This window comes from Agelaius tricolor, unplaced genomic scaffold (genome assembly GCF_023055355.1).
Source record: "Agelaius tricolor isolate 1412-34295 unplaced genomic scaffold, bAgeTri1.0.p SCAF_1, whole genome shotgun sequence".
NCBI lineage: Eukaryota > Metazoa > Chordata > Aves > Passeriformes > Icteridae > Agelaius > Agelaius tricolor.
Window position 1 is genome coordinate 109,789,262 of NW_027269261.1, and position 14,156 is coordinate 109,803,417.

A 14,156-nucleotide genomic window follows, 5' to 3' on the forward strand; every position below is an offset into this window, starting at 1 on the left:
CGCGGGGTTGCTGTGTCTCTGAACCCCAGGGACAGGGGATGGGGTAGGGGTCCCACCAACCAGGTAAGGGGGGGGAAGTCTCAGGGGACAAATGACACCTGGATGGCCCAATGTCCCCAGGGCTGAGAGGCATCTTTTGAACTCTGCCAATCACACGGTGCCCTTGCTGGAATGCTGAGATTGACGGACAGCACTTAGCAGGGGCAAGGGAGGGGAAGGGAGGGGTTATTGGCACGCCTTGGTAAAGAACCGGGATACTGAGACAAGCTATTACATCACACTGCAACACTGCTGCTTAGACAACTACCCTGCTTTATATTCTGAACAATTTATCATGGCTTGTACCTGTGCTGGTAGTTACAATTACCCCTGAGATGTAGTGCACTGGGAAGGGCTCCAATTTCAACAGAGCTGTGCCATTCAACATGGATGAGGATAAACATAGAAAATTTTCAGAGTTTCATTGTGTCCCTTCCTTTCTGTGTCCCCCCACATTGCCCAGAGCGGTTTTGTCACGGCCTTGAGCATTTTCTCGTGGGTAACTTCTCACCACTTCAGATTCCCAGCATTTTCTGTGTGAGACCTCACCGGCTCCTACCAGTGCTCGTGTGGTTAACGGGTGAGAGGAGGGGAGTGAGCGCATCCAAAAGGAACGCCAGAAACATAAACAATTTTATTAACAAGACCACAAAACTATTTTTTAATATATGCAGCCATTTACAAGGGGCAAACAAACAAACTGACAGAAAAACCCACTGGGGAGACATGGTCGGTGTCTGCAACTGCAGCAACTGCAGCAACTGCAGCAAACTTGCTCCAGTGGCGTGGGCGGGTTTGGGGAGGGTCCCTTTCCTCTGGGCAGCACCACTCCCTGTGAAATCTGGCACTAAGGAGGTGGGGTGCCACCAGCATCCTGCTGGGGTGCCAGGGACGATGCCAGCTGGGTGAGGGCTCGGGCAATGGTGGAGAGGTGGCTGTTCATGGTCCGCAGCTCCGCCAGGATGTCGCTGACATTCGCGGATGCCTCGGAGCCCGCAGGCACTGCCGGCGGTGGGGACGCAGCTCCCGGAGCGCTGCTTCCCATCGCTGCTGCCTGGGGATTTTCCTCTTGCGAAGGGCGTGGGGCTGGGCTGCTGCAGGGCTTCATGCCTTCCAGGGAGCCTGTGCTTATGGGTGGCTGGTCTTCCTCCTTGCCTTGGATGGTGGCAAGCGTTGCTGAGGCGAGGAAGGGCAGCCAGTTGATGAGGTGGGTGGCACCACTGGGTGGGACAACGGGCAGATAAATCCCAGGGTGCAGGGATGGAGTAGAGGCAGGTGGGGCAGGAAGAGAAGGAAGTCCAGAGTGAACAGTGGCAGCAGAAGTGGATGGTGAAATAGGAGGTGGTTTTGGATGTAAGGCTGCAACACACGCAGGTAATGGTGGTGAAAATGATGCAGTACCAGTGTCAGAGGAACAGGAGGGTGATGCTGGAGCTGTGAAAGGTCCAGGCTCTTCAGAAGTTGGTGGTGAAGTGGCAGCAGGTGGAGCATCAGGAGTGCAAGGATCTGAATCTGCAAGGAAGATACACCATGAGCCTTCATTCACACATATACTTGCATGCAGACTGCTGCCTGCTGTGCCCTCAATGGGACCAAGCCCTCTTTGATGAAAGGGGAAATTTCACCAGCTGGCAGTGATACTCTCTGTAGGCCCATTAGAAAAGAACAGATGTAATCTAAGACAAGATCCTATTGAGGTAAGCATGAACTAAATATTATAAAATTAAATTATCTTTCCACTCTCATTCTTCATAAAACCTGTGGACAGGCCTGAACATTTTTCTGGTTGGCATCTCATAGCTATGAATTAGCTGGTGAATTACCTACTTGTTTTCCTGGCCAGCCATGGAACCATGCTAATGTTCTGACTCAGATGTCCTGTGTAGATGGGAGGGCTGGACAGCTTCTGCCTGAGCTAAATTGCTGCTTTATAGAGGGTCCCAGTTTTCAGCATTTTGGTTTGAACACACAGCTAAACACCAAACACAATAAGGGCTACCTGGTGGCTTAGATCCTTCAATTTATTTTTTTTTTGTGTGGACACATGCAGAGTTCACACAATCAAAGTTTGATGTATATCCCTGCCTAGATCCCTTCAGCAACTTCAGATATGAAAATCAAAAAGAAGAGACAGAAAGAAATTGTTGACACTGTGCATCCCTGGCTGATATTTGTGCCCTCTTCTAAGTAGTTCACTGGACCTCATCCGATGTCCACGAAGGTCATTAGAAACATTCTTGCTTGAACTGATAGGAAGAAAGAGCAGCCTCTGGATGATATAAAGAGGCTTGGAGAGCCACATGACAATCTAAGGTGCTCTACCCACTGTGCCCAGTTGCTAAATACCATATGGTAAGGATGATCCTATTTCTACAATCATTCTGAAAGCCAGAAGTATAACAGGAAAATTTACCTTTTCAACAGCCTCAAAGATTTGCATAGGTGGAATTACAATGTCACACTGTGCATCTTTATTTTAGCATTGGGAACACATTATACAAGAGGTGCTGAGATGCTACAGGAGTGGTCAGTGGAAAACAGATGGATTTTAAAACTACTTTTGCTGCAATTAAGTGTAAATTTTAAGGCACTGCTGTGGATAAAAAGACACAAATTAATAAATTTATCTAGGTTAAAACAACCTAGAAAAAGCCAAGTACTGGGGTGTTAACACTATGCTATTATTATTTCTGGCATCTAAAAAATCTGATGTGAGAATCCATTTTCATTGCTGGCTGCTTTGGTATTCCAGATAGCAAACTGAAATTCTGACTCAAAAGCAAAGTTTTTCCTCTGTCATTCCTAATACCAAACCAGCTGGACATGCGGGCAGAAAAAGTCCATCTTTGTCCCACATGGGACTACTATGTTGTTCTTAACCAGACACACATGTTGCTTGGAGGGGATTATGACACAAAATTGAGTCTGCCTTATGTTCCTGAGATTTTTATGGAGAGTTACTGCAGGTTCCTTGAAATGGTTTCCTTCCTTTGTATATTGGCTTTCTTCCCAATACGAGGTCCCTGCCTACGCAGGCACTCGACCCCGGTCCACTGGAGGTGGGCTGAGGATGCTGGATTTTGGGCTTCCAAAATGCTCTTGATTTGCCTTTGGTTTTTCAAGACAAAAACAAAAATAAAGCAGAGCTCAACTACAGGTTCCTTTTCCATCCAAACCACCAAAGTTTGCAAGGAGTGAGATGAAAGTTTCAGGTTTGGCTGCACTGTGGTGTTAACCAGAACAGTGTTTATGGTCCATATATAGTGTGGCTAATCCCTGTCCACACTGCCCAAGCAAACCAAATTAAGTGTAATGTTTTTCCATACATTAGAGAGCAGAGGAAGCTTGACAAACCTTAATGTAATCTGGTTTATAATCTGTGGGAAATAACTGTCACAATTGATTCTTAAATAGTCAGAGATACTGGAGTTAATATACGAGGAGTAGCAACTTATATAGATGAGAATAGAGGTAAAAATCTGGACACCAAAGGCTCTTCCATTTGGCTGAAACTTTTCCAAGCAGTGTGGTTTCCCTATCAGAAGCCACATCTTTGTCATCCCCCTAATCCCCCTTTAAGATTTATTTATGCCATGTAGCCTTTAAACACAACTTGCTCAGCTTGATCAGGCTCCCATACTTCCATCTAAGAAATTCCACATGTCTGGACACCTGCACATGGATCCTTGCGTATCCAGGACATGTGGGAGCTGCTGCAATGCTCAGATCATAGAACACAGAGTGACTGATGGTTGGGAAGGGTCTGACCCAGCTGCTCAGCATCCAAAGACTGCAGAATCACAGCATCACTGAGGCTGGGAGGCACCTCTGCAGACTGCCCAGTCACAAACCCTGCCCAAAGCAGTGTCAACAATTTTTTTCTCCAAGGTCAAAATTGTGGGAGTGTGTTTGAGAAAGTCCAGTTATATGGGAGTTCTGAGTAGGATGAAACTTGGAGCAAGCAACTACTGTTGTGTATCAGATACAACAGGATTATTATCTTTATTTCCTTCCTCTCTAATGCTGTTTTATTTTCCTCTCATTGCAACTCATCACAACTTTAGTTGTTAGCCTCGTCATTTCCACTTTTTTTTTGTATAGTCTTCACAGAAAGAGAGTCTCAACTGGAGCATCCAGGTGCACTGTCACTGCTGGGGATGTTCAATCCACATCTAGACAGAGCTGGAGCTAAGTGGGGTAGGATGGATGCCTGCAGAGAAGAGAGATGTCGAACACAGAGTGCTCAGACAGGTACAGTTACCTTCCCTAAGGATATCAGCCACCTGTTCCTGGTCATTTGGCATCCCCCAGTACACCCAGTCCACAGAAGCTGGGTGGATGCTATAGCCTACCCCCACATGCAAAGACTGACTGCTCAAGGCAAGCTTGTAGCTTAGAAGAAAATTTATATCAGCAGCTGAGGGAGTGAATCCAGGGTTGGGATCAACTTCATCTACACAACTGAACCAAAAGTGCTTGGTGAAAAAATTCCTTCAAAGTCCCTGCACTTTCCATGTTGTGTATCAAGGGAAAGCCCCCTAAATGAAGGCTTAGACACACAAGATGTATCTCTCTGAACAACTCTCTCAAGAGTCAGTTTTACATTGACAGCACAGGCAGCTTTGCCTCATCCTTCAGGAGGACTGTTTTACTGAGATGGGATTCCAGTCATAGAATCTCAGAATATCCAGAGTTGGAAGGGACCTACAAGGCTCATTGAGTCCAAATCCTGGTCCTGAACAGTTCCAACCCCAAAAATCACACCATGTCTCTGAGAGTGTTTTGTAGCTTTTCTTGAGCTCTACCAGGCCTGGTGCCATGACCACTTCCCTGGGGAGCCTGTTCCAGTGCCCAGCCACCCTCTGGGTGAAGAAACCTCTCCTAATATCCAACACAAACCTCCCCTGATACAGCTTCATGCCATTCCCTCAAGTCACCTTTGGCTTGTCAGTCTATACACAGTCACAGCCTACAGCATAGCTGTCTACATCTTATCTAATTCTCAAGCCTTTCTTTGCATTCAGTGGATAAAAAAAGTCGAGTATCACCTCTTTATTGCTAGAATGAGAGATATGTCTTCATCACTTTGCTGGGAATAATGTTGGATAACTAAATTGGATGTGGATGTCATGATCTGAAAATGCCTACATTGCAAAAGAGAACTGTACCAGTGCATAAAAATCAATGCCCAGCTTAAAAACATTCCCTACCCTCCTGATCTGCTATGGATCTCCTCAAGGGAAAGCCATTGCACATCCTTGTTGTACTTATTTGCAAGCAGGAGGAAACACTTCTGCTCTGCCACCTCCAAGAGGATCTCAGGGTGTCCAAAACTCATGGGACTGTAAATAAGGCAGGTAATTCAGTACTGATAGGGACCAGAGGAGCACCTCCAGGAGGGGATTTCCTAGTACTTGTCCTGCTCATGATGATGGATGTCACCAAAAGATTAACGATCTGCCCTGTGAGAATAGCCAACTAAAGTTATTTTAAATGCATTCAGCTGTATGAGAAGATCAATTACTTAACTTTAGAGTCAGCCTTGGCTATCTAAGCTGCTTTTGTTTGACTACTGATTTTATCTGCCTTGCAGCTAAATTGCTGCAAACTCTGATTTCTTAGTCTATTGTCAACTAACAAGGGAAAGGTCTGTGAAGAAGAAACCTTGAGGGAAAAGCAGGAGCATGACTTTCCACAGATTCAGCTCATCTAACATCAGCCCTTTAGCTGGCATCTAGTGTGAGGCAGTCGTCTTGGCTCCTGTCAAGAAAGAAGCACCTCTGGGGTAAAGCCACTCCAAGCTATCAAGTCCCTAAGTGGGGTGAAGGATCATGCTCTGAAGTGTCCCTTCCCTCCCAGAACTTCTGGTAAATCCACCACCTTAGATGGCCTAAATATCTTCTAAATGGCTGAAGTTGGGTGAGCTGGATTTCTCACTTTATAGGTAGACGCAGCAAGTAATTTCACAGAATCACAGATTGGATCAGGCTGGAAGGGACCACAGGGGGTCATTTTGTCCATGCCCCCTGCTCAAGCAGTGCCATCCCAGAGCAAAGGGCACAGGATTGTATCCAGACATTACTGGAATATCCCCAGTGAGCAGACTCCCCACGCTCTCTGGACAGACTGTTCCAGTGCTTGGTCACTGCCCAGGAAAGCAGCTATTCCTCATGGTCAGGTGGAACTTCCTGGGTGTCAGTTTCTGCCCATTGCCACTTTTCCTATTGCTGGACACCACAGGCTAGAGCTTGGCTCCATCCTCTTGGCACCACCAACTTTCTATCAAATCTCAATAGCAGATGGGTAATGCTGCTTCTGTGTTCCCATGGAAAGCACAAAACCATAGAGATAAGGTTTAAGATACAGGAGAGTAGAACCTGAAGCCCCTAGAGTGCTTCAAGGAATGAGCTTGTGGTTGAGAAGGTGATAATCTTTCAAGTGAGTCAGGACTGAACAAGCAATCTATTTCAATAGTGACAGTACTTTATTTATTTAAATAACCAGTGCTTCAAGGGGGCTTAAAAAAGTGAGGGACAACAACTTTTAAAGAGGGAAGATAGTGATAGGAAAAGGGGGAATGACTTTAAACTAAAAGAAGAGAGATTCAGACTCATCATCAGAAGAAAGTTTTTACTCAGAGGGTGGTGAGGCACTGGAACAGGTTGCTCAGAGAAAATGTGCCTTCCCTGGAAGTGTTCAAAGCCAGATTGGATGAGGCTTTGAGCAACCTGATCTGGTGGAAGGTGTCCCTGAAATGAGTAGAGAGGTTGGAATGAGAAAATCTTTAACATTCCTTCCATCCCAAACTGTTCTATGATGCTGTGATACCGTGATTCAATGATAAGGATATTGAGATGCTGAAATGAGTCTCTTTGGTGAGACAGTGACCTGCAGGAGGCCTTTGTGCCATGTCCTTTCTGCTCAGGTTGATGCAGCTGCTCTAAAGCTGTCGGCGTCTGTGTGTGTGCCCGCGGGACCGAGTGCGTGTGTGCTCCCCCTGCATTTCACAGCTGCTTCCCAAGAAAGTCTAAATATACACCTGCCTCCGCTTTCTGGTGAGAAGTGAAACTCCAGTCCCAACAGCTTGTGGTAAATGAGAGCCCAAGAGCAGCATGTGCGTCACTGAGGGCTGTGCTGCTTTCGCACGGACAAAATCCATCTTTGGGACCTGCATCTGAAGCCAACCCTCCTGCACTGCTCAGGTGTGATTCAGATGGAGTGGCATTGCTTCCCACTGCCAGGCTAAGTCAAGTTTAGAAGGGTTTCAAGCAAGTTTAGAAGGGATTAAGTCACCAGCTTGGGTGAAGAGGCTGTGGGACATGACTCGTGGTGTAGGTCTGAAGAGAAGCATCAGTGTGAGCACTCCAGGATTGGTGTCTGCATACATGTCTGACTGTGATTTCAGAAACAGAATTCGGTTCTTGATATTATTTTCATTCTAGTCTATCCTTTAATTAATTATTTAATCAATCTAAACTAGCTCCAAACACTCGCTGTTGGGTGAGCAGCTCAGAAATGAATAGAAAATTCATAAAAGCATTAGGCAAGCTTATTGTTAATTATTTTTTAGATAAAGCAAATCACATATGTGTCCTAGGAACCCACTCCTCTCTTCATAGGTAGAAAAATCACAAAATATTTTATATATCAAGATGCTGCTCCCTTTAATGACATGAGTGGTTTTATGTATTTAAATATGTCTGTTCAAGCCAGGAGTTTTGCGCAAAATACTGATTTGAAAAAAAAAAAGATCAGAGTATTCCAAATCAACCCTATTCCTCTGGTTTGTGGCTTATTTTTAAAGGGATTTTGCAAATAATTGCAAATAATTGTAGTTTGCGAGAACAATGCTGTAATGGAGCACATGGCAAAGTCTCTTCCAGGGTCCATGGCATTTCACCAAAAACACCCCAACTCTGTGCTGTCAAACTGGTTTGAGTCATTTCAGGAAGGCTCCTTCCTCTGGCCTCTTGCTTTTTGAGCAGCCTAATAACAATCCAAGACCTACTCTACATATTTTAATTCATTTAAAAATTTTTCTGACTTCATAAACTTGTGCATCTCTTTGGAAATTGTTTCCTTTTTGTTGGTTTTTTTTTTCAATTGTGGTCTGTTTTGGGGTCTGTTTCTCTTCTTTCAGGTACAGTACACCAGGCTTAGCTGGACTGAGCTTTATGTGACTAATCCCATTATGACTCCTGTGGAGTTGTGCTCTTTCAAAATTTCTTGAGTAATAGTCTGTTATGAGTACATACTTATTCCCATGTCATGCGAACAAATTTGTTCTCACAGTTTGTCATGGGCCATCTGCTTTTTCATCTTTGTCCCTGGCTTAATTTCAGTGAGATTTTATTCACTTCCTGACAAAATGTGTGTTTTTACACTCATTTGGGACCAGATTTTCCAGGAACCTGAGGTCCTTCTTTGACACCTAAGGGACAGAGCCAGACTTTTTGAAGTGCTCTGCAGCTCCTGTGATTTCTGAAAACAGAAGAGTCCCTGAGGATGCCCCAAGATCTCAGTGTGGGGAGGGAATGGGAAAAGAGGAGGTAGGCACGTTGGAGAGGTAATATTGTTGGGCAGCAGGCAATTCCTCATGACAGTGCTCATTGCCTAACACATTTGTCCTGCTGTGCTCAAAGCACTGCACAGACAAGTCCCACACTGGCTGCACTTTTTTGGGGCCAGACTGAAGCACAGGAAAAATTAAATGCCTTGACAGAAGTCCATCAAGGAGCCAGGAACAAAGGCCACTCTCATCTTCCCCATCAACCAGCATTGTCAATGATGGCTCCTTTGCTCTAAGCTTCTATTAACACAACTTCTTAAATTGGGGAAAGATTCTTTCCCTCCCCTTTGCAGTACAGAAAAAAGGCACAGCAGAAAAATCTGTTGTGCGTAAGGAGACTTCCAGCCCAGCCCTCCCGTGGCCACACAAGAACATCTCCTCCACCCACATATACTCCCTTCCCAGCAACTTAGTGAGGATGGCAAAGTGGCTTAGGAGACTCTTTAGGTCCTCTGAAACTAAAATAGGACTGACAACTACTTCTGGAGAGCCAAAAGAAACAGGAAGAAGAAGAAAGTGGTGTAATTGTTCAGACCGTTTTGTTCAGACTGTATTTTGCCTCTGTCAATGGTCAGTCAATGCTGCCTCCAAAGAAATATCAAAAAAATCTTCAATCAAAAAATTTCCTCCAAGGAAATATCAAAAAAATGGACTAAGCTATACCTTAGACCATTGTAGGAAATTTTCCTGATGTTCCATTAATGAATCCGGGTTTTGGCCCAGGACAGATGTTTACACTATCAACAATACCTTTGATGGAGGCCAACAGATTTGATTTAAGATCAGGCTCAAAATGAACTGCAACTGCATGGACTGCAGCTGAAAGAACTTGTGTGTAATTACCTATCTGGATCTGGCCATTAGCTACACCAAAGGGTTTTTCCTGTTTTGAAACAGACAGCTTTTCCAACACGTGTAATTCTTCTGAGACTCTTGTTTTCTTTTCCTAATAAGTACTATTGTCTTTCTAAATGCCCCTATTATGGTCTTATTGGCATTGTAAACATCGCATAATTTTTCATTATTTTTCTTTTTCCTGTTTCTTTTTTCCTTTTTATTTTCTCATCCTTTGGCAAGGTTTTGGCAATTAACTCCTACAGCAATGAGTTTCTCAGTTTAGTTTTCCATTGTGTGAGGAAATTTTTCCATTTATGAGGGAATTTTTGATAATGATAATGCCAAGAGCATTTTCTGTAAAACCACCTGTGTTCCTACTCTTTGGACCTTTCTCAATTGCCCCTCCTGCCACACATGGCCCTAGAATAAATCCATGGTTCCATAACATTCAGCAGGTACTAAGATATACAAAAGAGACTAGGCAAGATCTGTATCTTTTACCTTTAAATCAAAGGATCATAGAATGATTAAGGTTAGAAAAGACCTCCAAGATCATCAAGCCCAACCATTAACCTAAGAGTCTCTGGTCCATCCCTAAAACATGTCCCCAAGTGCCACATCTAAACATTTTTGAATGCTTCCAGTGATGATGATTCCACCACTTCCCTGGGCAATGTTCCAATGCTGGACAACCCTTTCAGTGAAGAAATTTTTCATAATATCCAATCTAAACCTTCCCTGGCACAACTTGAGGCCATTTACTCTCATCTTATTCCTTGTTACCTGGAAGAGGAGGTCAATCCTCATTTGGCTACACCTATTTCAGATAGTTGCAGAGAATGAGAAGGCCCCACGGAGCCTCCTCTTCTCCTGGCTCAGACCCCCAGCTCCCTCAGGTTTTCCTCATCAGACTTGTGCTCCAGACTCTTCACCAGCTCCGTTGTCCTTCCCTGGACATGCTACAGCATCTCAGGATGAGGCAACCAGGAACATTTATAGAAACAAATCTTGATGGTCCAGATATTTTAGGTTTATTTTTCTTTGCTGGTTTGAGATTAATTTAATTTCTTAACATATATTCTCTGAAGGCTTCAAAGCAGATTCAAATGTTAATTAACCAAAGATATATTTTCCTGCTGGTTTTTTCCCCAGGAAAAATATGAGACACACCATGCAATCTTATGGTTTTAGTAGCCAATGAGTCAAGTCTGGAAATTTGGTCCACATGAGTCAACGAGATTTCAGGTTGCTACAGAGAGTCCAGCAAGGACAATGTCCATCCAGCAGTGGACAGGCCTCCTTTGCAGACACCATATGGCTTTTCTTGGGCTGATTCATGAAACAATCTGCATCCAGGCTGGGTTACCTTCTCTCAAAAGCTTGGCACAGCTGTGCTCCCCACTGAAACACAGGAACTCTGTGTTTTCCTGGATATTTACCATCTGACTGCCCCAGCACAAGGGTTTTGCTAAGCCTTAGAGTCTACATAGCAGAGCAGTGGTCTAACAGTCCTTATCTTGTACCATCTTTCAAGCTGTGTAAGCTCATTACTTAAATGGAAGAGACAGTGAGAAAGAGTGCAGGAAGTCCCCTGTCCCATCCCCAGAGTAGAACAAGGATGTTGGTTATCCTCATGAACAACTTCTAGGTGAAATAAAGGCTGAGTAGAAGGCCATGATTAGACTGTCTCTCTAGACACCACAAAAGACTGTCTCTGCCAGATGAGCTTAGCTGTTGTTCTGCCTAAGAGTTTGAAGGCCAAAACCTGCTTGTCAAGCTAAAAGTGGACACCTTGACTGTACAATAAAGAGCCCCTCAGTGATCTGAGGATGACAAAGGAATGATCTTGCCATAAGTATGCAAGAAAAGTCGGAACTAACTCACATAATTGATTAAATTTTCATAAATTTCCAAGTATGTTTCATCCCCAGAGGCATGGTGCCATTTTTAGGAAAATAATCTTGTAACAAAAATCCCCTGAAACTGCACAGCCCGAGGTGATTTTTATCATCTTCATGCACCAAGGAACCACAGAGACCATATCTGTTCAGAGTTAATCTGGGTGGGAGACAGCCATATCTGAACACCTGAGCTATGCCAGTCTGGACATGAATTATTTCCCTGAATGACCCTACAACTCCTTTGCTGTTTGTGAACTCTCCCGAGTGTACCAGGAGTTTCAGACTGGAGGAGGAATATCTCATGGATTTTTGTGTTTAGATACTCTGAGATGCTTTCCCAATCTCTTGTGTCAGATGTGGGCGAACTTGTTTACTCCAAGGAAAGGCTTTCAGGAAAGCCCTGAAAGATTCAACACACTTGTGATCAAATCTGAGTCCTTACAACAAAAAGGGTGAGTGCCAGACAGGACCCAGGCTGCTTATCCCCTCCCTCAGAGCTCCCAGCTGGACTGAAACCACTTCCCAAGCCTGAAAGAAGTTTCAAACACCCATGGAGTCAGTGCCTTGGAGATGTACCTTTTATCCTTTTTCACTTCAACTGCTCGATATGCCCAGGCAATCGTGGCAGGCATCATGGAAATGCTGTCTTCACAAAGACATTTTGTCTCCAATAACATTTTCATTTTACACCCAAGTCTAGCCGGAGGTGAATTCTTTTGTTTATTGAAGAGCCACAGCTCCTTTGGAACAAAATGTTCTCCTGTAAGCCGGGTGAGACGCTGGTTTTATTGAAGAACAGTCCTGCAGACCAAGACAATGCTGTACTTCACTACCCCTTTTGAATTACCACTCTGTCATTTCCCAGAGGAGCGTGATCGGCCGACCACTAAACTCTGCTTTAAGATCTTATGCCCGATCTAAGTGAGACAGAATGAAGCCCTGGAGAGATTTCAACCCTTGCTTTGTTGAAACAACATTGCTTTGTTTGGAATGTATTTGCCTTTGTACTGGGGAATGAAAATGTAGCCCAGTGCCCAGTTTTGAAATACATAAATACAACATTTTTGGTAATGTAGCGTATATGAAGAGATCCATAGCATACGCTTTTTCTTACACATCCTTTTTCTGGGAGATCCTCAACCAGTTTTTAAACCATCAAATCCTGAGCTCTGTGACATCTCAGTGGAGGAGGAACATATAATGCCTGTGTTCCAGGCTAGCATGGTGACCCAGTTAGGAAATCTGTAGCAGACATGAAATGAAATCCAGACCTGTGCTTGCAACAATGAACTCAGCCTTCCCTTGCATCCAGTTGGATTACACAAGCTAGGAGCCACCCAAAAGTTCATGACACCCACTCACAGCTCCAGTCAGTGGTCACCACCATTTGTCTCCCAGGTCTTTCCTGGGCTTTATTTTAGTACTCTTAGATTATAAAGAGATTTACAGTTATGATGCAAATCATCCAACCCAGGTTGAATCCTGAGCTGGAAACAGCTGGACAACTGAGACAGCTGGACTTTTTCCTACCCCTTTCTACAAATTCACTGTTACTTCTGTGCATCTTGGGGCAGAGATTTCATGAACACAGGCCCTTGCAGTAGCATTAACCGGTGTACGAAACCACACCATCAGCAGCTGTGGAACAGCAGTCAGACAATTTGAGAGGTGTTTCATGTGATAAGAACAGAAGAACTGCACTAGGGGGCTCCAAGTTCCTCATCCCTCCACCTATCCATCCTTCCCACCATGTGTCCTCCTGAATAACTTAAAGGAGTAGACATTTGGCCACTCTGGGAGCAAACAAACACGTCAGTCCTGCCCAGACAGAGGTGCTCTGTCTCTCTGAGTCCATGTCCTTTGATCACCATGGGCACCAATTCCTGTCTGATATTTTGGGCTGTGCAGGGTGGGCTTGTTCACACGCTGGGCAGAGGGAAACACCTTGTTAGAATAGGAATGAGTGATTCAGCCACTCCTCTCTCTGAGTCAATATTTACCCAGTGGCTCTGGGTTTGGGGGAGGGATGGTCTCTCTCCAGGGTCACATTCCCACCCTCCTGAGTGAGATGGTTGGAGCCACCAGTCTAAGAGGGTGCTAGCAGCCTTCTCCTGGGAGCAGAACTGCTTTTTCTAGGCTGCATTTGGATGCAAACTGGCATGCTGTGGCTATGTCTCTTTTTCTTGTTTTTTTTCTAATTGTAGTCTGAAGCTTTCCTTAATGGGACAGAGAAGTCTTTGAGACTGGAAATGTGCTCTTCTCTTTGTTTCTGGTAAGACATAACACTGTCCTCATGGGACCGCACTCCAACAGGGATATTTTAGTTCTGCCTGGCTCCACTTCTTGCTGGCCCGCGGTCTGATTGCTGTTTGTCACTGGGACTGCGAGCGCTGGGGAACAGAGACTGCCCTCACTGCAGCTGCTCCAGTAGGCTGGAGCCCTGAATTTGGCTGGGCTTCCCAACCATTTCCACGAGGCAAATAGTAACACTAATTTCAGCTGGACACTGTATTCCTTGGGCCCATTCCTAAGGGGCCGTGTTGTGCTGCCTTTGCCTTTTCTCCATGCTAAATGCATTGTAGATTTCACCCTGGGGGTTGTTGTGTCATGCTGGTAGATGATTATATTCCCCTATTTGAGACATTGAAGATAAAAGAGGAATTTGAGATCCCTTTTGATAGATGGAGATACCCTTCTACCCTAATATAATTTTGTGAAGATGTTGAATATATCCCATCTTTCAGAACTTGGTCTCTTTTATACTGGTGTAAAACAGGAATAATTCCATTGGCACCAGTGTCATTTACACC

At 44.6% G+C, this 14,156-nt stretch overlaps 1 protein-coding gene across 4 annotated transcripts in view; it reads right to left on the reverse strand.

The window, feature by feature from the left end:
- Nucleotides 1–659: 659 nt before the first annotated feature.
- RUNX2 (RUNX family transcription factor 2) overlaps nt 660–14,156 on the reverse strand; it is a 159,016-nt gene continuing 145,519 nt past the window's right edge. For all 4 annotated transcript variants that reach the window (XM_071447206.1, XM_071447235.1, XM_071447217.1 and 1 more), the window contains one exon: nt 660–1,551. In XM_071447206.1, coding sequence (XP_071303307.1) covers nt 887–1,551 — 665 coding nt within the window. In that variant the 3' untranslated portion in view covers nt 660–886. The remainder of the gene's footprint in view (nt 1,552–14,156) is intronic.